The sequence below is a fragment of the Oryctolagus cuniculus genome, chromosome 1, assembly GCF_051225735.1.
Source record: "Oryctolagus cuniculus isolate XC-2025 breed Fujian yellow rabbit chromosome 1, ASM5122573v1, whole genome shotgun sequence".
Classification (NCBI taxonomy): domain Eukaryota; kingdom Metazoa; phylum Chordata; class Mammalia; order Lagomorpha; family Leporidae; genus Oryctolagus; species Oryctolagus cuniculus.
In genome coordinates this window covers 106271242-106297655 of record NC_142867.1, presented here as the reverse complement: position 1 = coordinate 106297655, position 26414 = coordinate 106271242, and the positions used below count along the sequence as shown (strand labels likewise).

The window sequence follows — 26414 nt, the reverse complement described above, 5'->3', positions numbered from 1 at the left end:
CTGGAGAAGGTCCTGGAGGAGGTGGCCCACAACAGCCGGAGCAGGGGCAGAGGGCAGCTGCGGCCAGGGCCAGCAGCGGGAGTGGGAGGGGAGTTGAGTCAGGCCAGGGCGGGAGAGAGCAGTGTTCTCAGGCTGGCCGGGCCAGGGCCCCTTTCTCTCCATGAGATCATATCTGGGTCAAAGAGCATGTAAAGCAGGCAGACCCTGGCGGTCACACAAAGCCCATTCAGCCCGGCCCCTATTCACTCACCCCCTCTCCCCCAGCGCCCGCGCCTAAGCCCCAGCTTTGATGTCCAAGAACAGAAAACGGCGATTAAATGTTGTTTTAAAGAGGGAGTGCTCGCTGCCCTCCCATCTGTCAAGAGAAAGCCGAGGCCTTGGGGGGGAGGGGCGGGCAGCGGGGCAGGGAGGAGCAGGAGGGAGGCCGGTGCCTCTGGGGTGGGGCAGGCAGCAGCTCCGAGCCAAACACTTAGATTCTGGGCCCAGGATTATTTTGCAAGATAAGAAATATAGGGAGAGAAAAACAATGTGGGCCAGGGAAGGAGGCAGGGAAAATTGGGGTGTATGTTGGGGGGGAGCTGAGGGAGGAGGAGTGGAAGAGAATGATGGGGTGATGAGGAGCCTCGAGTAGAAGGATCCATGGGGAAGGGAGGGGCAGGAGGGAGCCAGAACCAGGGCGACCCCGACTCTGCTGCCCGGTCTGGCCTCTCCCTGGGGCAGCTTCTGGGAAGCAAGTGTAGCTTGAACATTCTTGGGCTCAGTAGCCCCAGGCCTGGGGTCGGACCAAGGGCTGAAAGGCCACCTCCCAGTCCTTCAGGGATGGAGTGGGCAGGCGGGCAAAGTGAGGGCCTTCCTCCCTCCGCCCCCCCCCACAATGGCAGAGGGGGTCAGGCCGGGGTGTGTGGCATGGGTCTGCCACAGTGCAGTGACCCACAGAGGGAGTCACGCCGGGGTCCCCGGGGGCTTGGTGAGGCGGTGCAGGATTTTGACCGGAAGGAGTGAGTGGGAGTGGCCCTGGGCACAGGTGCCAACCACCAAGCTAGGACTGACTGGAGAGGGGTTTTACAGGGAAGGACAAGCTCCCATCCCTGGCAGGAGGGCGGGCGGCTGGATGGAAATCCTGTCCCCTGCTAGGCTTGCCCCACCCTCCTGGCCTTGGCCATCTGCGCCAGGCTCCCTCATCAACAGGTCCAGGCTGGACCTTTAACTGAAGGGAGCCCTTTGTTGAGACGGGAAACCCCTGCCTGGGGGGGGGGGGGAGTCCTGGGGCTCCCACTGCTGCCCGCAAGAGCCTGGGCAGGTTGCCACACCCAAGCCAATGCAGGGGCTCCATCCAGCCACCCGCAGGTGTGCACCCCACAAGGACCAGGGTTTGTCTGCACTGCGTTCATTAAAATAAACTGCCCGCAGCAGTAAGGTGGTCAGGTCTTGCTGAATGAATGCCTGTGTAGTGCCTGGGACAAGGCATCATGTGGTGTTCACGTATTTCATGCTATTTTTAAACCAGCGAGTCTTACACGGTGTTAGGGCCTGGGTGTGACTGTGAATGCAGCCTGGGAGAGGCACTTCAGGGAGGGTGAGCGTGGGGCTCTCTTTCCCCGACCCACAGCAGTCTCGGTACCTCTCCGGTGCTCCCCAACCCCCCAAAACACCAAGGCAAAAGAAAAGGAAGGAGGACACTTCGAACCAGAGACAACTGAATTAACTTTATTCTCTTCTAACTGCAGATTCAAGGTATACAACTGAACATTGCTATTTTTCTTATGAGACTTATAAATAAAAATACAAAAAATGTTCACTACAAAAAAATCTACTGTTAGTAGGATGTAAAAAATATTCTCTTTGCTATAGAAGGCACAAACTTCACTTAGTGACACATGGAGAGAGAAAAAAACCTGCAGCAGTAAATTTGATTTTTCTTTTTTTTTTTTTTTCCTTTTTAAATCTTTTCAGAAACACTGAAATTACAAAGAAACGCGGCAATCTACACAAAACGAAGGCAGATGCGGAAAGCTGCAACTTTGAGTCAACTGCTCGGGCAGGAGAACGGCTAAGACTGGCAAGCAGACCAACTGGGGGCGGGGCGAGGATGGCACACACAGAACTGGGAGGGCCGGGAGGCGGGACGGGGGCGGGAGAGAGAGAGTGGAGGAAGGAAAAAGATAGAGACAGAGGTGGAGGTGCATTTGTACAAAAAGGAACCAGTAAAATTGAAGAAACAAAATTGGGCAACCTCCTAAAATTAGGCTAAGAGGAGGTGCTGAGGTAGACAATTACTAGAACGTTGATGAATTAAAAACACTATTCTGTAATACAGAGCAATCGGACTGGCACTTGTGCTGTCACGACGTAAGACAAGCCACAGAAACAAACAAGAAACAAAACGAAAACAAAATACCCAGACCAAAAGGCTTAGTTTTGCTTGGTCCAGCAGGGCCGCAGGGCCCTCAGTGCTATAATTTACATACATATATATATATTTATCTTTATCTATGGGGGTCGGATGTCATGGTGCACCACCACGGCTTCGTAACCTCACGAGCATCATGCATCACACTATGCGAACGAACTCTATGATACACCCAGGAGGCAGGGACCCTGTCTGCCCCACAGGCCGCCGAGGCCTGGGGGATGCTGCCAGCACACAGGCCCGCTCCCCACCCTCTTCCCCTCCCAGGCTTGTCCTGCACCCCTCTCTTGGCCATTGCTACCTTAGTTTGGCTTCTTGTCTCCCACTGCAATATCCAGGTTAGTGCTGCCACCCCAGCCCAGCCAGCAGGAGCTTCGGAGCAGGGCCCAGGTGAAGGGAACAGACAAGCGCAACGTGGGCCTTGGGAAAACCAACAAGCAGGCTCTCCCCCTCCTCCTCCTCCATCCTGGTGTCCCCACTTTCCATCCCAGGTGGGCTTGCCAATGAATTGTCCCCCACCCCCAGAAAAACCACACCCCCTGCCACCTCCGATGGGCAGAGTCCAAAGGCCTCCCGCACCTGTGTCCCTTGCCCTAGGAGACAAGCCCACGTCCTCTCCTGCCCACCTGTAGTAGTTACACCAGCAGCCTCGAGAGAAGGGCTATACACTTGTGAAAAATTGCAGCAGTTTTTTTTTTTTTTTTCCTTTTTTTCTCAACATGGGAAAAACTGTTCAGGCACAAAAATCAAACAAGCCCGTGTTGCATCCCTGGATTGTACGGAACGCTGGGTCCCCCCAGCCTCCTGCTCCACCCCTGTGCCCCATCTCTGCCTTCCCCATACTCGTAGCCTCCTCCAAAGCAGCCCAAAGCAGCAACGATAGTTACTATTTTATATCTCTCTTGCTATATATATCTCTCTATATATATTTGTCTATCCTATATACACATAGGATTTTAATGCTTTGAATGAATAAAGAGGGGAAGAGCACAGGGGTGAGGGATCACTCACCGCAGGTATGAAGGGCCAGGTGTGCACACGGAGGGGACTATTAACAACTGGGACTGCCCAGGCTGCGCAGGCGTCACTGTGCTGGGTAAGGCAGGAGTAAGCGGAGTGGTCAGCTAAAGGCAGCCAGGTGGCCCTAGGAGCCAGGGGCAGAGAAAAGCGGGGAGGGCAGATACTGAGTTCATCTGGGGAAGGAGCACCCTCCACCCACTCCTGAACTCCAGCCACCGCCGCAGCCCCAGGACGGCTGCTTTCCCGGCCAGGAAGCCCTTGCCAACTTTTGAACTGTTTTGTCTTTGTGGGTAGGAAACTGGGGTAGAGGGAGACTGGAGCCTCCCTCCTCGGGGTGACTTGGGGCTTGGTGGGAGCAGAGCAGACTGTGCAGCAAGAACAGGGATGGGCTTGTCCAGCATCCCTCAGAAACGATCCCCCCCACCCCCCGACCTCCAAACCGGGAGAGGCAGGCAGGTGCAGACCTAGTACCATCTAATGCTGCAAGACCAGATCGAGGCACCTCTGCGTGATTGGCCACACACACAAAGCACACGCACACGTGCATACACAGGGACACTGTGGTGGTGGTGTGGATTTTGTTTTCCCTATTCACATTACAAAAGGAAGGGCCAGGTCCTGTAGAACTGATGGAAGAACAAATATTACAAAAATATTACAATTTGTAAAGAGTAGCTCACCCCTCTCAGCTTCTGTGACCAGGGGCAGGGGGAGGCCAGGCTGAGTGGGAAGGGTGGGGGAGAAAGGCCAGCTAGTTCTAAGGAATAGTGGGATTATTTTTTTAATTTCCCCTCCAATGCTGAATGACATCTTGCCATTAAAAATACTGTTTTTTTCCAGATGCCTTGAAGGCCCATGAAGGAGGGACGAGTGCACAGTGGTTTCTTACCCGGCCCCTCCCCCAATGATCCTGCTCTTTTCACATTCTCAACATGACAGGTGAATCTCTCGTCCTTTTCAAAGCACAAAGTCATAGTTACTCCCTACCTTACCTGCCTAACCCAGTCTAGTGACACAGCCCCCCTCCCCCAGGTCCACTGCTCCTCCCATACGGTTTTTAAGGCCTTCAGATTCCATAGACAAGACAGGAGGGGTGGGGCGGGGGAGGGTGGTCTCAGCAGCACCCACCCCTCTGACCTCCATGTGCTCCTTCACCACCCTGCTCCCCCCAAACCACTTCCTAAAACCTAAGATCCAAACGCAGCCACAACTTTCTCAGAAAGAGAAAGGAAAGAAAAAGAACACAAGTCAAACTCCTTACACAGAGAGCATGAGATGTAACAGAGCATCACCCCAAAGCCGACGTGGAGATCCCAAGCGTGCTTTCCCACACTCCGAGGGGGCGGGGCAAAGGCGGGGAGCAGAGCAGCCAACGGGGGACAAAAGAACACTTGGATGAACACAAGAGGTAGCTTTTGGAGAAACCACACCTCCACCCCAACACAACAGAACTAAAAGCTGGCTCGTCCCCAGACCAGCCACAGAAACCTAGAGGCTCTGTGGCAGTGGCCATGGACACAGGCGGGCGAGCCCTCCCAGCTGGCTGGCCCAGCAGAGTGGTGGAAAGAAAGGTGGGATTTTCTCCTGAGTGTTTTGGGCTGATCTCCTACAGGGCACTGAGGCTTTAAGAGCCTAGGATGGAGGCCCCTGTGGGGGCAGCGAGACCCCGGGGCACCATCCCCTGCGCCCACCCTCCCATTCAGATCCTGAGCACTTGACTCCTCCACACAGTGCCTTGTGGTTGGGAGGCCCAGGCCAGCTGAAGTCTATAAACTATTGATTTACACAAGAAACAGAAAAGGATACCCTCCCCGTTCCTCCAACCCCCCAACCCCCCCAAAAAAAAAAAAAAAAAAAAAAAAAAAGCAGGGGGTGAAAAAAGCTCATGAGGTCACAAAAAACTGAGGTAATTCAAGTACAATGTGCTGACAGGGGACACAGAAAAGAAGCAAAACATGACACAAGGCCAAAACACTTTCCACTCCTCCCTCCACCCCAACCCCAACCCTGTGGACTGAGGGGCCCTGGAGCTGGGCTTCTGTGCTGCTGTCTGCACCCGGGCGTCCCCAGGGCCTCACTAGGTCTGGGGGACCCCGGTCCCCACGTTGAGGGGGTCCCTGATACGGCCTAACAGTTCAGGCGGAGCGTCTGTTCCCGTGCGCAGGTGTAGGGCCCATCTGGACAAAGACACCCCCATGGCTCCCCCTGGACAATGAGTCTTTCTTGGACTCTTTCCCCTAGCAACTGAAGAGGGTTGGAGGGACTGTTTGCATGGTGGGGAGTTAACTATACACTCGGTGGTTACGATTTTCCATTTTGGAAGCAAAAAGCAGCTTGGCAGGAATCTCCCTTGTGATGGAAGAAGGGGCTTGACTGGCTGGGCTAGGCTATTCCATCCCTTCCATTCTGTTCTCAAAAGCAAAGGCAGGAGGCAGCTCCTCAACCAGGACACAGGCGAAGGAAGACAGTGCCTCCGAGAGTCAGAGCCAGGAGGAGCCCAGAGTGCCCCCAGGTCCTGACTGCCGGCAGGGCATGAGGAGCTCAGCCCAGAGCCTCGGGGTTCTTGGAGGCCAGGAGGGGATGCTCAGGGGTGGCAGGCGGGGAAAGCAACAGGTGAAAGTTGAGTGCTGGGACGAGCCAGGGGCTCTTCCCCTGTCCCATCAGCCACTGGGAAGCCAGAGCTGCCATCATGAGTGTCGACCGAGGCCCAGCCCTGCCCCGCCAGCTCAGCCTTGTGTCCGCTGCTCCCCTCCCTCGGCTTCAGAGGCAGTGGGACGAGGGCAGGCAGACTGGGACCAGAGGCCCTCTCCCCTGTCCCCCGCCTCCACTTCTGGACACAAGAGGCGGGTCTGGGTAGAGAGAGAGGGAAAGGCTGCCTCCATCTGAGTGAGCAAAACCACCCCCGCCCTACCCCTCCCAAGAAAATCAGGCCCAGGAAAGAAGGGGGAAGGGGCAGTGGCGTAGCATCCCAGGCTCCAGAGCCCCAGGGAGAACCCAAGGCCCACCAGCTTTTCGATTTCTTTCTCTTCTCTCCTTTCTTCCTTTTCCGTTTGTGTCTTTGCGCACAGTCCTTCCTCCACGTCGTCCCGCGCTCCTCCCCCGGCCCCGGGCGCCTCTTCACACGTAGCACAGGTAGAGGTACGTCTTCTCTATCCTCCAGTCGGGCGGGATCTCCTCGGGCTTGTGGCCCTTCATGTGCTTCTGCATGGAGGAGAGGCTGGGGCAGTACTCCGTGCAGATGGTGCACTGGTAGGGCGAGGCGCCGTTGTGCGTGCGCAGGTGCTTGATCATGGCCGAGTAGTCCCGGGAGCGCTGGTGGCACAGCTTGCACTCAAAGGGCTTCTCACCTGCAGGATGGTGGGGGGGCAAGACGGGGCAAGGAGAGTGAAGCAGGCACAGCAGTGGGGCGTAGGCCTGGTGCCGGAGGCCTCCGTCCCTCCAGCTCTGCACTGCCCGGCTGTGGTGTGTCTCATGCTGCTGGCCCACTACACTTTTTACTTTATTGTGATGTCACACGTGTGGCTACAGAAATGCTCAGCATAGCCCCAGCCCCCTGTCTTACTGGTCTGGACTCTTAAAAGACTTGGCCTCTTCCCTTCCTAAGTAAAGAAAAGGACGTACCTGGCGAGGGCTCCTCAGGTCACGGTGCCCCCACTCCCTGTTCAGCAGCAGGACCATGGATGTGGGGGGTGGGGACAGGAGAAGTCAGTCCCTCCAACACTATCCCTGTTCTGCCTCCCCCCCCCGCCGACTAGAACTGGGGGGGCGGGGACTAAGAAGCTAGGGGTACAAGGCCACACCTTAGCCTGCTCCTTGCCCTTCCCTCCATGAGCGTCCCCTGGAGCTGAGCAGAGGATGTGAGGGAACCTTGTTTCAATACAGTAATTAACTGGCCAGCCATCTCGCTATCGATACTCCTCCGTGCAGAGGCCCCAGCAAATAATGAAGTAATGAACAGCCAAAGTGATCTAACTATCGACCGGCTATTTACAATAGTCACTGCCAATGCACTTAATGATCCACTCGCCAGGTCATATCCCCGACAAGCGGCTAAGGAAACCCCAGGGCTCTGGGAAATCCCCTGGGTCGCTGTCAGCAACGCGCACCCTGTCTGCTCCTTGGGCCCACAGCACTGGTAAGGCGCACTCTGCTCACTACACACTCCGTGTACCCCTGCGCTCCTGGGGCGACACTGAGGCAGCAGGCCCTGCCTGGGCTCACCGGCCAGCACAGCTGTCTCCTCTGCTCAAAGGACGCTCTTCCCAGCAGCCAGGGTCCCTCACCTCTTACCCTCAGCGGCAGTCCTTGTGCACAGCTACCCTCCCCATGCCCGGCAGTGGTCAACAGCTGGCTCCCCACAGACCCGGCTTGACAGCCTTTGCCGACTGCCATGTTGCAAATACTCCACCCAACCAAGGAGATTTTAAGTAACCGAGGTGATGGTAGCAAACTTCTGCGAGTGGGAAGAAATGTGCAACACAGGCTTTCACAAGTCAGCTGCCCTCAACTCGAAAGCTTCCAGAAATCTGCACCACTTGCCCCACCCTCGGACCCCCAGGGAAAGAGCTGCTCACCTATATCTTACATAAAGGAGGACGGGAGAGTGCTCTGAACTGGGAGCAGATCACGCACACAGAGCTGATTAAATGATCCTCTCCTCCAATCTCAGCTCCCCAACTCCATCTAACTTTGCAATTTCACCACCCTCAGCAGTACCTAATCCAGTATGCTCAAGTTCTTACTCGAGGGATAAAGTAGCATGAAACCATCCTAACCTTTCAGCAAATCGGGCCAACTTCACTCTCATTTGGGACTCCCGAGTAGGCATCATCTTGCCTGTCATGACTACACTACTGGTGTGGCTGCCTGGAAGGCTGGTCTGGGCTCACAGAACAGCATGTTGTGATCGATTACTGATGTCTGCCCTGGCCTGGAGAGGGGGCTCAGGAGCACTTAGGACACCATGCTAGTCCACAGTGGAACCTCTTTGGCTTTTTGTGGTTCAGCCTCAGACCAGTCTCTCATGGACTTGCCTGGGCACCTACCTGCTCCCTACCCAGTCCCAGAACCAGTGCAGGTGTCCGCCACGGCCCGTGGTACCTGTGTGCACCCTGTAGTGCGTCTCCAGCTGGTGCTTGAGGCTGAACTTCTTGCCGCAGCCGTTGCACTCGTAGGGCTTCTCGCCCGTGTGGATGCGCTTGTGGCTCTTGAGTGTGCTCTCATCCCGGAAGCAGCTGCCACAGAACTCGCACTCGTACGGGTGGTCACCTGTGTGGACAGGGGCTGGGTCAGGCCCTGGGCTCTCCCAGCCCCTCTTCAAGGGACGAGAAGTGGGTGAGACTACCTGTAGGTACCTCACTGAAGGATCCACAGCCTCCGCCCTCCCCATAGCATAAAGAGGGGGTTCCTGTGTTCACGTGTGTCCGTATTTCATTAGGTCTCGGTGGTCATCCATGGGGTGGGGGAGGACCAGCCCCGGGAGAAGAGAACCCATTTGGCTCAAGGATGAACAGCAGCCCCCAGACCCGGGAGGCGTTGCCATCTTGCAGCCTGCTCTTTACACCATCCCTTTCTGTTAGCTCTGGGTCAGTCTGGCCTGATTCTCCAACCCTCAAACACCTCCCTCCAACTTGGGGGGTTCTCCTTGTCCCCGCCATGCTCTTGGTTCTTCCCTCCTCCCTAGTTTAAGCTGCTCACTCTAATTTCCTCTTGCCTCCCCAGAGACCTCCTGGTCGCCGCTTGACGCCCTCGTTGGGAAGTTTCCGGTGAGTCCCCCAAACAGAATGAGTCACAACTGCTACGCTGTCCCAGGACAGCAGACACGGCCACCATTGTGTTTGTTTATTCGTAGGATGCTTTCTCATGCAAATGGCCTGTATTTGTTGAGTGCTTACTACCACACTGAGCACATCACCCAGATCATGTCCCATGACTGTGGCAATGACCTTAAAGAAGAATATCATTTTCATTTTACAGATGAGAAAAAGGAGATGCTTAGAGGTGTTCAGGTATCACCTCCTGGGTCACACAGCTCTCAAGTTCTGATAGGTGTTGATGGGACTTGCCAGGATGTGAGCTGACCCACTGCGCTGTGTCTGAGGACCTGCCCACTGTGCTTCTAAATGGAAGCACCTCCGGGATAAGAGGGGCTTTATCTGTCGGTGTGGCCCCATTGTAGAGCTAATGGTTGACCCAGAACAGACTCGGGGGAAGCACTGGCTACCAGGGTCCTTCACAAGGTCCCCAGAAAATGGAAATCAAAGATTATTTTGTTGCAAAAATGGTTGAAATCCATGCATACGAGGGGTCCTTTAAAAAGTCATAAAAGACACATGTTAGCAAACAGTACACAGGATTTCAAAAATGTTTTACACCAAAAAATACTTATCTTTTCAATCCATCTGTCCAGGAACATTCTGAGGGGCCCTGGTCCATGAAACGGGGAGAACTGCCTCCCTTCAGACCAGAACCTATGGCCATCGACCTCCCTGTAGGGCGTCGCCCTCTCCCCTGCCCAGAGGGTGGGGGGCTGGGCTGTGGGGATAACCACCTTGCATTTTTGTACCCAAAGTCAGGGTTTGGAGGAAAGGTGAGGACTCCAGCTACTTATTTATTACAGGAGTGAAGGCACAGACAATAAAGATAGATTGATCACCCCAGACTTTGTTCATGAATATTTAAATATCGCTGATTCGTCTTGTCACTGTAATTACAATTTCTCTGGGCTGCATCTCCAACAACCACAGTTTATGGTAAAGAATGGCCCACTGTATTTCACTTGTCCCTCTGCAGATGTGCGGGGCTGCCAACCGTGTAATGTCCTCTGCATTTCATACATTTTCTTCAGCTGCTGAGGTTTAAGTCATCCACAATGACCTACGTTTTTTCATTATCCCCATGTCAAACTGCGCTCGTGCCTGGGCATAAATTGTCCTTCTCGTTATAGACTCGCATGCCTGTGCCTTCACTTCCTCTTTAAAATGATATTTTACTCTCTCTCCTCTCTCCCCTCCTCAGGCCGCTAACCAAACCGTCCCCCCGCCCGGATGGAGGCCCTGTACCCACATAAATTCTCCTCTCTTCTGATGGCTCTGAAGGGTTTTTAAGGCTCTGTGGGGAGCAGACGCTGGGGTCTGTTCACGGCTGACTCTCATGGGTGGACGATTTGCAAGAAGCACTGAAGGCATGGGGGTGGCGGGGGGGGGCACTTCCACTGAGGAATCGGATGAGAGGAGCTCCAAGAGCAGAGCCAGCCTTGAATGCCACGGCGTGGGTCCCATCTTCGTCTACAGGGCATCACCCCGGCTCAGCAAGGCCCTTGCTTACAGATCTGGGAGTGGACCAAGTCCTACAGCTCTCTGTTGGGAGAACCAGTATCCACCTACCCTCTTGCTGCCAGGCCCACGTGCACTGCCTGGGCCTGTGCAGACCCTGGCACTGATTAGCTATGTCCATGAGAGTGAGGGGCAGCCTGGGGGCGCACGCCACTCTCTCCCTGTCTGCCCACGTGGCCCCGTCTGGTCCGACAGCCCACTCCCCCTCCTTACTGAATCGGCAACGATTACGACTTTAATCAAAGATTCAGTATCCTCATTAAGATATAAATAAATAAATAAAGCAAGGGCCACGTGAGACCTCAGCCAGAGCCGGTAATTAAAACGTACATCGGCAGCGGCCCAACCCGAGGGAGGTGGGGAGGTGGGGAGGAGGGGGGTGGCCACCTGTGCCTTTCCCCCTCCAGAGGGGGCCCTGAGAGTCTGAGAGAGACAAAGGGTAAGGGGTGTGTTTGATCAGATTTTTATGAATTTAATTATGAAGTGGATCACGTGTGAAATGAGTTTAAACGGGAAATCTCCTGAGTCTACCCAGGAAAAGGAACAAAAAGAATTTAGAAGGAAAAAACAAAAAGTCACTACTTTCTCTCTTTCTCTCTCTCTCTGTCTCACTCACACACACACACACACACACACACATGCATGCACACACGCGCGCACACACACTCTGTAGCAGGGCACACACACACACTCTGTAGCAGGGCGAGCACCTGGCCTGAAATCCTCACCCTGAGTTAATCGGGTCAGTGTCACCACAGTGTACACAAAACTGGCTGCAGAACTCAAAATCCAATTTGTGGTATGTTGATTAACTCTGGAGCCTCTTTAATGAGCTTGACATTAAGTGCAGGACAAACGAGACTAATTAGAGCCCCTCCGGCCTGCCCAGTGCACCTGCGACCCCTCCCCCAGCCCTGGGCTGTCCTTACCTGGAGGTTTCCCTGACCCTGGCCAAGCCCCAAGGTGTCCTTTTTACCCCAGCCCCAGCCTCACGGCTCCTCAGGACCCTCCCTCCCTGTCCCACCTTCCACACAGCTGAGAGTTTATTATATGATGTGCCGTGTGAATCAGGGATCCATCAATGCCAAGAGCGCGGCTGGACTAACCTACCAAACACAGCTGCTGATGCTAAACACCCAGCCCCGGCAGCAAATGGGCCAAGAACAACGGAAATTAATGAGGCATTGTGTGTAGAGTGTGCACAGCCTGTATATGGCTTGTGTGTACTGCACCTCACTGGTGTGAAAATCCATGGGTGTGTGTATGTGTGTGTATGCATACAGACAGTACACATGCTCTGTGTTTCCTACAATAAGGGCCTCTCTCAAACTCAGTCTGGAAAATAGTCCATCCTAACAGATCTGAGCAGAACAAACTCTCAGGTTCTGAGCTCTCAGGAGGGGGCGTGGGCAAAGTAATGTCTATCTGGGGCAGACTTAGTAGGACTGGAATCATTCAAATCACATGAAGCCAAGGGATCTGATCCAGCAGCATGCTCAGAAGCAGCAGAGAGGCGACTGACATCGCTCCTAAGGCTGGACTCGGGGACCCACCGAGGGAGGCACTGGCGGGAAGGTGACGTACCTGCAGCTGAGATGCTTATGCAGTTGGAGGCTTTGGTTTACAGTCAAGGGCCTTGTCCACATCCCTTCCTTCCCCACCCTGCTGGTCAGGCCTGACCTTCTGGGATTTCTCCCCTTGTCCTGACCCCAGAAATTTCAAGTTGTTTTAAGCAAATCTGGTGATGCTAAGGCAATGTCTGCCTGAACAGAATGGCATCAGGCAGTGAGACCCCGGCTGGCTTCTTGGTGAGGCCGTGCTAAATAAAGCTGGTATGGATAGTCAGTCTTGTCTCCCCAGAACTCATGCAAAATGTGTATGGATTAAAGGTGCAGACTTGATGTAACTGTGGCAGCTGGAAGGTGGGCTGATGGGAGGTGTTCAGGTCACTAGGGGCATGTCCTCGGAGGGGGTCCTCAAGGGAGAACTGATTATCCTAGAGTCTGAATCTGGCCTGGGTTTTCTCTCTTCCTGGCTCACCAGGTCATCATGCCTCTGCATCTGCTTTAACCAGCTTCTGCCGAGGCCACCCAGTCCTGAACTGTGATCTGCAAACTGTAAGCTGAAATAAGCCTTTCTTTGCCAAAGGAGCTCCTCTTGGGTACATCAGTTAAAAGCAACAAAAGGCCTCCCTTCTTCAGCAAAGCCTGCCACCCATGCAAGGGCTTGACTGATGCGCAAGCCCTGAGCCATGACAAGCCCCTCAGGAACGAGAAGGGGCCTGGCACTCCTCTCTGGGACAGGCAGGGCTCTCTAAACCCTCTCCAACAGACATGGGCAGATACTCCGTTAAATATCCAGAGAGGGACCTGACCCTTCCCTGCCCCCAAACATGGATGGACAACACACAGCAGACAAGCACACAGACTCAGAAACAGGCATTCCGCTATCCAGAGAGAGAAGATCTAGTTCTGTCTTAGAGAAGGAAATTTAAGTCATTCATTGCCCTGCCTAGGAGAAGGCCAGGAGCTGCTACAAGGAAGAAAAGACCTCATAGGCCCCAGGGACCAAGTGTCCCATCCCTCCACCTAGAGGCTGGTGGCAGGGACTGGCCTGAACTCGGGCAGCTGGCACACTCTCCCTGATTTGCCACCTCTTGCTCACCCCATGAGGTGGGCAGTGTCTCCTGGCTCACTGCGGAGATGCCCTGATTGTCTTTGCTAAACAGGGGGAAGGCCAGGTACAGGCTTCTGTTATTGTGCAGAATGTAGGATCACTTCTTCAGCACACTCTCGAGAGCTCGAGGCCGACTTCAGGAGTGTGTGTGGGTGGCGTGAGGACACCTAGCAAATCAGCTTTTCTCAAGATGCATCTTGGGTGCGCCTGCATCAGAATCCTTGGTGAATACTTGTACAATGCTGACGATTCTCGGGGCTGGCATTGTGATGCAGCAGGGTACGCTGCTGCCTACAACACTGGCAGCCCATAACCGAGTGCCATTTCAAGCCCCGGCTGCTCCACCTCCAATCCAGCTCCCTGCGAATGGACCTGGGAAGGCAGTGGAAGATGGCCCAAGTTCTTGAGCCTCCGTTACCGACCAAGGAGACCCAGATGAAGCTCCTGGCTTTTGCCTGGCCCAGCCTTGGCTATTGCAGCCATTTGGGGAGCGAACCAGTAAATGCAAGATCTGTATGTGTGCGTGCATCCGTCTCTCTGCTGCTCTATCACATAAATAAATCTATCATTAGAAAAATGCTGAAGTTTCTGAGGCTGGTGCATTTTTAATGAGCACCCTCTGTGTTGAGAATGGGGAGATCAAGAACCAGTGATCCCAGGATGCGGTCTGCAGAAGAATTCCTAACATCTTCCTGCACGACAGGAAGCCCCTACATACACAACCCTCGGGCAGGGAAGGGCTGAGGGTCACTGTCTGGTCTCTTCTCCTCATGTCTTTGGCACTAAGTCTGAATGTTAGCTTCCAGAGACCCCCACCCACCACCTGGATGGGCCTACCTGTGTGTGAGCGCAGGTGGCGTTTCAGGGCCGTGTGGCTGGGGAAGGTGCGGTTGCACTCGCTGCAGATGTAGCTACGCACGCCTGCGTGGACCTCCATGTGCTGCTGGAGCGCGCTCTGTGCCTGGAAGCGCTTCCCACACAGCAGACAGAAGACGGCCATGTCTGTGCCTGGGAAGACAGCAGAAGGAAGAGCCTCAGGAGGTGGACACACAAGGCCACCATCAACCCATTCAGGGCACAGGGAGAACCAGCCTCAGGACTAGCACCCCCAGGTGCCCAGGCTCAGGAGCAAATCCGGAGGCAGCCGAGTCACCCACGTGGCGTCAGGGCTGTACAGTCGAGTCACTCACGTGGCATCAGGCGGAACCTAAAGTCTAGAGGGAGAAAGCTGTTAAGCAAATACATCACAGCGGCCAACCTGCCTCTGCAGTAGAGCTGGGTGCTATGCAGAAGGCAGGGTACTAAGGACACAGTGCAGAGGGGCTCTGCAGAATCTGCAGCAGGAGTGGAAGAGGAAAAACAATGATGAGGAAGACAGAGGCTTGGCATCGTTCTAACGTAACTCATTCTAAACCACAATTCCAAAAGGTAGGCTGTACTCACCTCACCCTTCATATAAGGAGTCTGAAGCACATAGAAACTGAGTAACTTGTGCAATGATCCATGGAGTTTCCAAGTGGGAATATCTCGGATATACAGCCAGCTGCCTGGATTTGAATTCTTTCCTAAGACCTGCTATAGACCCTAGGCTTTCAGCTACTTCTCCATTCGCTAAAGCAGGAATCTGAAAGGCCCATTCATTCAACAAATAAGGATGTCATTTTGGTGCCTTCTACAAGTAGGATGTTCTCTTTGGCTGCTCTGAGCCATGGCCTTCTTGGCTCTAGCAACACAGGAGCCCAAGTCCTAGATGGTAGCTCCTTGCCCACCATACTGGATTCCAGTTCTTTGGCCATGTCTGCTGGCTTCCTGGCTATGTCACTTGTGCTTAGCCCCACACCACTATCCCCTGGGCAAGGGACACAAAGCAGAAAAGGTGGTCAGGCCTAGCGCCTATCAATCAGCCCACAGCGGACTGGGTGCCAGGTCATCGTGACTAGGTATAGAACCAGGGAGTTTCTGGCGGCAGCTGGGGGTGAAGAGAGAGGACTGTATGATACACCTTGCTGCCTTCTCAGCCCAGCAAGGTAGACAGCCAATGGGCAGTCTGGGTCTCACCACATCAGTCCCATTTGTAGCTGAGTTTGGAATAGCCTGAGAAGACGGGGGCAGCCTCTGCCCAACCCCTCACATCCACCCATAGACCCCCCTTCCCTTTGCAGACACTGAATCCCAGGCCCCTGCAACCATGCTCCCCTCCCCAGCAGTCAGGGAGGCTGAGCAAGGGGTGGGGAGCACAAGTGAACACAGGATTCTGCCCCTGGCCCTCAAAGAGCAGAAGGGAAGGGAAACCAGTGCAGGCACTGTGCTAAGTACTTTATCTAGACGTCATCTCCTTTAAAACTTCCAAGTGTACCAGGCAGCCATTCTTACCCCCTTTCTTCAAAATGGGAAAGCAGAAACCAAATAACTTGGCTAAGGCCACCCAGTAGAAAGGGGCAGAGTTGGGATCTGGAAATAGCTTCGTCTGTCTGCTTTTAGAAACCATGGGGTTGAGCCCAGCTGTACTTCAAGGCTGGCACATGTCTGTCTGGATCTCCCCAAAAAAGGCACAGGAATGACAGCAAGAGGCACCAGTGCACCCAGGGCCTCCTCCAGGAACGGCTCTGGAGCTCTGGGCCAGGAAGAGTGGGTGGGGAGCTGGGTCACAAGGCACAGCCCTCCTCTGAAGTTTTCTAACACTTCTTAAAGCCAGCAGGATCTCTGAGAGGTTGTGATGAGGGGGCTGGCTCCACCTGATGGAGGGGGACACGCAGAGGGAAATGGTGTGCCTGGGCAGAGCAGCCCAAGAGCTGACAGTGAGTCCTGAACATACACAGGAGTGGAGTGCATCTGCAACACGTTCTGTGGCAATAGTCCCCGCTGCTTGAGCCCTGGGTCCTACCCAGGACTGGCACCCTCTCTGTCACCCCACAGACAGTCCCAATCAAGCTAGGCGTTCAAATATCCACCTTAAATCACCAAGGTGGAGCAGGCTTCCTGGGCCAGCCACACCCTTTAACAACAATCTTCTGAGGCTCCCAGGTCAGAACATGTATGAACACCATCTATGGCAACCCCAGGAGGACACCCCGGGCCTAGCAAGCCAGGCTCAGGGTACTCTTAAGTGCTGCTATCACTCAGCAGGGCAGACAGACTCCTGCAGCCATCTGCCCCTTTAGCCTTCCCAAGGTCCCTTGAAGCTGCCCCACTATGCCAGCCCTACTTCCCAGGATGGCCCAAGCCACTCGATATCCACTGAAGCAGGCACCATGCGAGGTGACCAGGGCAAGGCTGAGGTCAAGCAGAGAAAACTGGGTCCGAGACCAGTGGAGGCCACTGGCAAGCCAACAGAGGGTAAGGCAGGTGACTCTGGGGGCTTCAGGGAAGATTCTGAGTCAGGCTTTAAGAAATGAGAAGCAAGGACTAGGAGGTGGGCATATTTTCCAAGCTAAGGAAATGCCACAGGCCAATTTCAGAGCAGGTGGAGCCAGAGGACAGGCCCTGGGGATGGAGATAAGCGGGGAAGGTGACTGGGGCACAGGTGCCAGGTGAGACAGCTCAGATCATTCTACAGGTAACACAGCAGTGCCACACAGGTACTGGGGGTTGCCAGGGTCTGATGTCTGTGTCTCTCCAAAGAGCTGGATGCAGACATCCTAACCCCAAAGTGATGGTATTCGCAGGAAGGGCCTCTGGGAGTGTCCAGTCTGGTCACGAATGGGACTAGTGCTCTTATAAAAAGGACCCCAGAGGGCTCCCCTGCCCCTTGCACCAGGTGAGGACACATCACAGCCTGCAACCTAGAAGAGGGACCAGCACCTGCCCGCGCTCATCCCGATCTCAAACCTCCCAGCCTGCAGGACTGGAGCAACAGCTCTCTACTGTGCAGAAGCTGCTCACCTACGGTCAGTTGTTGCACAAGCGTGGTGCTGGCTCGGCATGGCCTGTGCCGGAGAAGGGCAGGGTCTCTGGCACAATGCAGGGACCAAGAGCCACGGCAAGTGGCTGGAAGCAGGAAGAGAGCCGATGGCTCTTGGGCTACCACTGGGAGAGGGTGGGGGCCAGATCAGGACAGGTGCTGTGAGCACAGGAAGAGGGGCGGAGAAATAAAATCCCAGGGAGACAGCGCGGCAGGACCAGGGCCTGGGATTGAGCAGGGAAGAAGAAACACACGTGGAGCTCCAGGCGGCCCGCTCAGAGTCTTGCTGACAGGTTCACCAGGTCTGCCTGAACCTCTGACCTGCGAAGGAAATGCTGCCGTGTCCTCCTAGTGGTCTCTCTCCACCTCCTAGGACATCCCACAAGGTGCAAGTTTTTCCCAAGCCACTGACCCATCAACCAGGATGCATGGGAGAAGTAAGGGGCCTCTGAGGGCCTGCATCCCTGGTCCCCAGCCATCTGCTTGGAGATCCATAGCTGTGATGATGCAAAAGTATTTTAAGAAAAAAAAAGAAACAGGCAAGGACAGGAGAGAAGTGGATGCGACGCAAGAAAAGCTATTGGTGCATGCGAGTTAAAAATCTAGAGACTAGATGTGAGTTATTAAACAATTTGCTGTCGTTTCTGCCTAGCTGATTGTTCGCATGTATGATGAGTCAGGGCAGATTCTATTACTCTGGGAGATTAAGCAAATAAATGCTAGCTTTTGGAAACACATTAAAATGTGGGACTATGGAAATAAAATTATCTAGAAAATTGTATTAGCAATTCATTAGCTGCAGTGAGCTGTGCAGTGGGGCCGGGGGGCCGGCAGCGTGAGGGCACCGTGCTCCCTTATGGAGACACGGCACCTGCAGCCGCTGTGGAGGGAGCAGGACTCTGACAGGATGAAGAAGCCGTTCAGGAGTCCTGTGGTCAGCTGACACAAGGGGGAGGCCAAAATACAGGGGGGTCCCAGCTCCTCGGAGGGCTTTCCTTGCCTCGCGACCCTGAGCAGATCGCTTAGCGTGTCTGCATCAGTGTGCTCACCATTTGCCATATTGCTTGTGATCACTGGAAACATCAAATGCGATACCCAAGTGAAAAAGCTTTATAGCCATAACGTGACTGCAGAGCCGATGCCAGCCCACACGCTGCCTTTGTCTGAACCAGACAATCATGTCTCTTCCTCTGAGCACACAGACTCCCATTTTTAGTGAGTATGGAGAGGGCTGGATGTCAGTGTCTGTCTTCTCCCCAGCTAGGAACCCTTGTGCAGTGAACAACCTGGATCATGAATCATGCAGCCCTGCAAGATACAGAAGCCTGCGTTGTTTTACTGCCTCTAGGCTGCTTCTTCCAGGAAACGGACCCTGGAGTAGGCATCTTGGATGAGTTACACCATTTAGGACTTGGTGCCAAAGACATCATCTTGCTCTCAGCTCTCACTGTTACAACATATAAAACCCATCATTGCATTTACTTTTGACATTCAACTCTGCCTACTAGACTGTAAGCCTCAAAAGCTTATCTTTATATCCCCAATGAATAGCATAGGGCTTGGTATAGAGTAGGCACTCAATAATTGCATGCTGCATTAAAGCACCAATGGGGAGAGGGCAGTGCTGGCACTGTGCAGCAGCAGGTTAAGCCATTGCCTCTGATGCCAGCATCCCATAGGGACACCAGTTCTAGTCCCAACTGCTCCAATTCCAATCTAGCTCCCTGTAATACACCTGAGAAAGCAGTGGGAGACAGTCCAAGTACTTACAACCCTGCCACCCACATGGGTGACTTGGATGGAGTTTCAGGCCCAACCCCAGCCATTGTGGGCACCTGGAGAGTGGACCAATGGATGAAGATCACTTGCTTGTTCTCTCTCTCTCATCTGTAACTCAGATGTTCAAGTAATCAATCAATCTTGAAAAAAAAATCAGTAAGGGCCTGGGGACAGTCACTAAGAAGGGGGCAGGGGTGGTCACGGCACAGAGACAGATGGCTAGGTCTCCAGCCAGAGCCCACCAAGGAAGCCACCACCATCGAGGGTTCCCAACAAGATTCTCCTCTCCTACCGGTGACACAAGTGACCTTGAGGCAGATGATCACAGCTGGGACTCTGTCTGTCTTGTGGGCTAGACAGGGCTCCTTCAGCTCCCACTCCAGGTCAGAGCTCAGAAGCAGACTGAGCCCACAGGAGGAGCCATTTCCCCAGACTAGGCAGTGGGACAGTCGGAGACCCCAGTTCTGGCTGGGAGGTGCAGGCCTTCGTGGACCAGGTAAGCCTTTTGTCCTTGGCCTCGGGTTCTTCATCAAGAAAGCAGAATTCCTAAGTAACCTGCCCTTTCCAACACTAACTTCACAGCACCGTTATGAGACAACAGACAGATGTTTTGGAGAATGTAAATCCTACAAATGTACTGTTTTCTATTCATCTGTAAATTTCCATGTAAATCAGATCCGTAAATCAGCCATGGCCCCAGGAAAGCATTGATCAGGTCAAAGAATTAGCACCTCCCCTGCTCTGGGGAAGAATGAAGGGCGTTCAGCCTGGACTCCTGGGGTGTCAGCTTAAAGGAGAAGAGGGACTGGGTGTAGCAAGGATGAATGAGGAGTGTGGAGTGGGTGGTTCCAGGTTATAGGACAGGCTCCATGCAAATACCTGGGAGCCAATTTGCATCAAGTCTATCTCCACAGAAGGTGACCTGCCCAGACTCCCAAGGGCTGCAGGGCAGGCAGGACTCAGGAGTTGCCAGTTTAAAACAAGTTTAATTGTAGCAACAAATGGGAGACAGCCAGGTCAGGATGGAACCGGAGGCAGAAGGGGTGAGAGATCGAGGGTATTTACTTCACCCAGGTGATGGCAGGGCCTGAAATTACAAGACACAAAACCCCTCACGTTTACACCTGTGCCATTTCCATACCAATTAGCTCCCTAATAGAAAAGGAAGGAACAGGATCAGAGGGTACACAGCTGGAGAAGATGTTCAGGTGCTACACCTTCTTGGAGCAGGGCTCTTATTATCTCCTGCTGTAAGCAGTTTCTTAATCAAAGGAGCAGAGGGATCTAAATATACTCTGGCTTTTTCTGGTAAGCAGGCTAGGACTGTGACGTGTGCATGGGCTGAGGCACGTGCAAGCCTGTGTGTGCATATGGTGCACACGACTGCGGGTGGGCTGCTCACGTCCCATCTCACCTGACCTCACCCAGCGAAGGAAGAGCTGCCTGCCCTGCCAAGGGAGAAAGTATCAAGTCCACTGAAAACCTGAATTTGAACTGGAAACACCTTCCACCCTCAAATCCTTCAGACTTATCTTTCTGCTTCCTCTGACCCCCTCCCCAGGGTCACTCTCTCCTAAGACACCCTCTCCAGCCACGAGCCGCCCTCACGACCACACAGGAGCCACTTATACGCTGCCACCTTTCCCCCACTCCGTCTGCCTCCTCCCTTTCCGCCAGGTCACTGTGGAAGGTAGCAGAGCTGCATCGTCCACTGTGCAAGAGAAAAGGGCAGAGCCGGCGGCCCGGGCTGACTCACACTGAAGGCAGGCAGGCTCTGTCTGCATAGTAAGAGGACGGAGAAGGCTAGAGGTGAGGGAGTGGGGTAAGCAGCAGACAGGGAGGGGACAAAGGCCCAGACCTTCTGACCTCCTCTGGGCCATCGTTTAAGGCTCAAGGGATCCACTGGGGAAAAGGCCGAGAACCTGTGTTTGGTTCTCCTCTGGTTTTCCTCGTGGGCAGGGGATATGGGATCCTTTGGGATTTATTCCCGAATTCCCCAACCACCTCGGAAGGGCAGTGAGGGCCCAGTCTGCCCAGGTTAAGGATGTGCGAGTGCCAGTGACCATTAGGACTGTCGGGAGCTGAGTGCCGCCGCTCCTCTTCCTGGGTAGGAGGGGATGAGAAATCATCATGGAAGGTCTTCCTCAGACTAAAGGAGCTTCAAGCTGCGCACGGCTGTTTGCCTCCTGCATACAGAGCCACCTACTGCTGGAACGCCCAGTCATCTCCCCCAACCGAGCAAAGTGCCCAAAGCCTTAGCATCTAGCCTTCCCGTCAACTTCAGCCTCATCAGGGTTCTGTCTCCTTGTCCAGCTCTCTCTCTTTTTCCCTTTATTCCCTGCACAGAATTCTGGAGGGCATCTATACATCTAGAGGGCAAAGGAGGCATGCCAGGGTTTCACACCATCAGTCAAAAAAAAACCACAAAGTCGTCAATGAAAAAAAAAAAAAAAAAAGGAAGGAGTGGAGCAGCTGATTCGAATTTGTCTTAAAAGTAAGCCATGGATGAGGGAATGACTACATTCTTACACACACACACACACACACACACAGGCACAACTTGCAGTCTCTGGGGGAACGTGGCTGCATCCCCAGGCAGCGGCGGTGGCGGCGGCGGCAGAGCTAGCAGAGCTGGCTCCCGGAAACCCGTGTATTTGTTCAGCAGTGAGCTGCAGACACAAGTGCATTTCATTACTCGGCACCTCCAGCTACAGTAAACAAATTTGTCAGCTCACTAGCTCATTAAGGTGCGCCCCGGACACGGGGGATTTATTGAGACCTGCACAATAAAAGTTACATGAATGGATTTACTAATTTTGTCAATCACTCCAGCAAACGAGCCCAAGAGGGGGCGAAGCTGGGGGTGGGGGGTGGCGAGAAAGGGGGGTGTAAAAGAAAGGAAGAGGTTTAAAAAAAAACGAGGAGGGCAGAAGTTTGGTTTGTGAGAGAGAATATAAAGGGGTTAAAAAGGGACCAGAGCTGCATGGGGCTGCCCAGTCACCCCACGGATGCTGGGCCATCCGTTCTGGGGGGCAGCAGCCCCTGGCAGGCACGGTGCCAAAGGAAAGCAAAGCTACAAGACAACAGACTGCAAGGCCTGCATCCCTGGCAGAGCCCCACCCATGGGGGTCAGCACCTGCACCCCCTCCCGACGGCATCGGATATGGAACTAATGAATCCGAGGATTAAAAACCACATCGGGAAGTAGCGGCTTCCTCCACATCAGCAGAGCCTGATGCCTCCCACCTGTGCCTGCATGCCCCTGCCTCTCGCCCTCCTTGTCCAGCTGCTGGACGCTTCCAGAATGTGTTCAAGTTTCTACCGTAAGAGCGAGGGAAGGAAGAAGGAAAGAGAGCCTCTGTGTGTGCTGGGGGGGGGGGGGGGGGTTGTCTGTAGGAGGGTAGTTGGGGTGGAAAGTAAATCCGGAGAGGTATGCAGCCCTCTGGTCTGTAACTTTCAAAATGACAGCAGGACTGGGGCAAAGGTCAGGGGGTCCAAGGCCTTAAGCACCTCCGCCAGCTGTGGCAGTGAAGCCTGGACCCGCAGGACGCCCGCCCGTATAAATCAGCGGTAAGCAGCACCCGCTGGGGGGGAGGACAATGGGCCCCCACGGGGCTAGGAGGCAAGACAATGGGCCCCGGCCAGTGCGCAGGCCCGGAACAAATGTGCCCTGGCACCACGGGGGCCCCCATTTGTGAAACTAATTGGCCCACGATTGAAAAATTGGAGCAACTTCAACAGGCTCTGAGAAGGGAAGGGCAGCTGGCAGTAGCCTCGCTGAGCCCTGCCGAGCCCCGGGGGACTGGACAGGGTAGCCTCTCTCAGGAACTGAGTCAGGTGCCCTGGAGAGGAGCCGGTTGGGAGAGTGATGGACTGAAGGTGGGGCACCTCCTTCCCAAGACACACCCTGACCCCATGGCCCAGCTTCCCAACACTGCTTGTTCTGCAAGAATAAACTTTAAAGGGCAGAGACTGGCCCCTGGACCCACTGGATTTCAGGAGCTGTCACTGGGGGTAGGTGGGTAGCAAGCAGACCTAACTCAGCAGTCAGCTCCTCCCTTCTGCCGCCCACCCTTCCTGCATGGGTTCAGGCTGGGGCCCCCTGCTATGGCCACTGTGGGCAGTGAGGGCTCTGTGTGTATGTCTTTGCAAGGCTGCATGAGAACTGGAAGACAGCAGGCACTCTTGTCTCTAACTCATCTTGCCGTGGAGGCTGCTGGGAAAAGCAGCTCGGAAGTGTGTGGTGGGAAGTGAGGGTGGCACGGGATGGGTCGGGACAATCCATCCAGCCTCTGTCCCCCTGTGTCTGTTCACTGCAGACTTCCAGCTGAGAGGCTGGAGGGGTGCACACACCAAAGTCCTCAGCCCAGAGGCCCGTGCGCAAGAATCAGCTCAGTGAGTGATTCACTGTGTACTCCTGGGTAAGCCACTAGGCCTCTCTGGGCTTCTTTCCTCTTTGGTACAATGAAAGGGGAAGTGAATGATCCTTAAGGAGGTTCCCGCACCCTAACACCAGGGGTTCCAGGCCTGCTCTTGCAGAGGGGCCGGCCCTCTGGGGCTGAGATGCGCATGGCTTCCTCCTCCGCAGTCCGACTTGACTTCTAGGTCAACAGAGTCCCACTTTCCCAATGAGGCTGGCGGAGGGATGGCCACAGTCAAGGCAAAGAAGGGGTCTAACACTGAGCACATGTCGGATGACAGTCTAAGTCTTTGTCAGGCAACCCTGTGGGACTGGGATTTGGGGGAAGCTCAGGAAAGCAGTGAGAGAAGCTACAGGTTCTGTCTCTGCGGGGCCACCTGTTACCTGCTTCGCACCTCCCTCTACTGTCCAGTTACTGAGCAGCTGGGTCTGAAGGTCCCTGAAGTGAAGCCCCTTGGTGCCTGGAGAGGGCTGGGATGGAGTGGGGGTAGGGCAGTGGAGGCTCGCTATCTCCCGTGCCCCAGGATGAGGGGGACAGAAAGGACCACCAGGCAACTCCACGGAGAAGACGAGTGACAGAATCAGGGGTCTCATTCCCTGAGCCCAGGGCCGATGCCCAGAGCTTAAGGGAGGGCATGAGCTTCCACCAACCATGGGGCCCAACTTCCTTATTTGCATGCTAAATTATCACAGGTGCCTCTCATCGCTCGTGTTCCTGCAGTGCATGCGACGTTTTCTATAGCCAATGTCCCCAGCTGCAGGCCTCTCAGAGTTATCCTGAGGCCCCTAGGGAAGAACTGGGGCCCAGACGCGGGATCGTTTTCCGGGGGAAGGGAAACAAACTCAGTTGGGCTCTTTCTGAAATTTTGAGTAAACTCCAATGTGTTTCAAACAGCAAAGTGCAAGCAGAAAGAAGAGAGGGGCCCCGGTGGAGGAGAGAGACCAGGGCAAGACAAAGAGTCAGCCAGCCAGGACAGAGTGAGGAGGGAGGCAGGGGTCTGGGGAGGGGGGCGACAGAATTCAAAGTTCAAGATGAAATGCGATTGTTTCAGATCCATTAAAATATCCAGCAAATACTGAGCAATGAAAAGACAAACTACCCCACATAAATAAACAAAACCCAACCAAAGAGAAGATGTATTCATTTTACTGACATGTTAATGGTGCCTCTCCTTCCCCCCTCCCCAGAAGACGATTGCAAATTAAGCAGCATTTAAAGGCTTTTTACTGTCAACAATTAAAGGAGGGCTGTGGGCCTGAGTACGGCAGCCATTCCCTCCCCATGTAATTGTTACTGGGCCTTCCCGCACAGTACTCTACACAGGGGCCAAAAAGGAAAAAGTGCACACGGTGACGTTGCAATGCATTCAAGAGCAAATGGAAATATAAAAAGCTCCGGGCTCAAAGGGAGACACCAGGACAAAGGGCAGGACAGGCCAAGCCCACAGAGCTGAAGTCAGCCACGGTGGAGTTTTAAGCACCGTGTGATGACACCTTGTTTAGGGTTCTTGTGTTCATTTCATGGTGTGTGTGTGTGTGTGTGTGTGTGTGTGTGTGAGTGAGAGAGAGAGAGAGAGCGCGAGAGCAAGCGAGTTCGCACAAGGGCAGAAGTTGCTTTGCTTTCCTAGGGACAGAGGAATAAACAATTAAACGTTGAGTCCAAGAGCTCCATAGGCCAGAGCTGGCCAGGCAGTAAGGAGAGGGGAGAGGGCACACCAGCTCCCCCAGCCTGGGCTGCAACTTGGAGGAGCGGGCCTCCACTGTCCAACCCTCTGGGACTCTTACTGTGCCCTTCTCTGGTGGGCCCCAAGTAGAAACTAGGCAGCCCAAATTGCACCTTGTTCAGAGGAAAGGATTTCATTCCAGGTGGACCTAAAGAACAATCTGGCTTTTCAGAAATTGACTCTCTTTTCCCTGTTCAAACTATCATTACCAATTCATGGCCAATCCCGCCTGCCCTAACCCAATGCCATCAAGACTAGCATCTTTCTGAGAGGCCAAATCCCTGGCTGCGTTAGGTTCCAGTAAATTCTGCAGCCAGAATTCCCCCTTAGCTACTTCAATATGGTTTCTAAGAATGGACGTGAGCTCAGGTACGTTGTAAAATAATGTAAGCATGAAATCTCAACCCCGGAATGAAGGGGAGGCGAAGAAGAGGAAGAAGAGGATTAAAAAGGCAAAAGGGGGGGGGGGGCAGTGAGGACATGGGAGGCAGCTACCCATTTCCTTTCCACTTCTTCGGGGAGTGGAGTGGGCAGCCAGGTGGAGGGCCGGAGGCTGGATTTAGGAGCAGCCGGGTACATTTCTGTACCGTCAAGTTTAATATGCAGGAGGGACGACAGAGAAATAAAAGAGACACGTCCCCTTTAAAAGGAAATATAATTTACAGTGTGCAGCCAGGCGGCCCATAGTTTCAATCTCGTTTACTATAGAGAAAACTCTGCTAGCTGTTCTCTATCCCACAAATCCGATTTAATCAGACAAGCCAGCCAGCGTGGCTTGGAGTAAAAACGGATAATTAGTAAACAGAGAGCTACTCCAGTGCTTCATTGGCATTCGAGTTGGGCTACTGTGTCGCATTTAAAATGCAGTCTGATGAAGTTTACAAAATCAAACCATTTGTTACTCCTATTGAAGAGGCTTCAGGCCACTTGCAATTAAATTGGAATTAGTGCTCAGAATGAGACACAGCAAATTCATACTAAAAAGGGATCTGACTTTGAGACATTTGACTTCACTTCAACAGTTTTCTGTGTGAGTGTGTGCGGGGGTGTTACTGAAAGGCTCCCCACAACCCACCACACCCTGGGCTGGCTGTGGGGGAGGGGAGGCCCAGCTGACACGGGGCGTGGGGCTCTGCATTCACCCCGGGAA

The 26414-nt window shown here is 54.0% G+C and overlaps 1 protein-coding gene and 1 long non-coding RNA gene across 4 annotated transcripts in view; one reads left to right on the top strand and one right to left on the bottom strand.

Annotated features, from left to right (window-relative positions):
• Positions 1–1913: 1913 nt before the first annotated feature.
• Positions 1914–26414, bottom strand: part of ZBTB16 (zinc finger and BTB domain containing 16) — a 186450-nt gene continuing 161949 nt past the window's right edge. For all 3 annotated transcript variants that reach the window (XM_002708425.6, XM_017343233.4, XM_051819548.3), the window contains exons 5-7: positions 14278–14448; positions 8531–8698; positions 1914–6777 (exon numbers count right to left, since the gene is read on the bottom strand). In XM_002708425.6, the coding sequence (XP_002708471.1) occupies positions 6548–6777; positions 8531–8698; positions 14278–14448 (569 nt within the window). In that variant the 3' untranslated portion in view covers positions 1914–6547. The remainder of the gene's footprint in view (positions 6778–8530; positions 8699–14277; positions 14449–26414) is intronic.
• Positions 9149–14017, top strand: LOC138850658 (uncharacterized). Its single transcript, XR_011390730.2, has 2 exons — positions 9149–9195; positions 10448–14017. It is a non-coding gene; the product is annotated as an uncharacterized LOC138850658 (long non-coding RNA).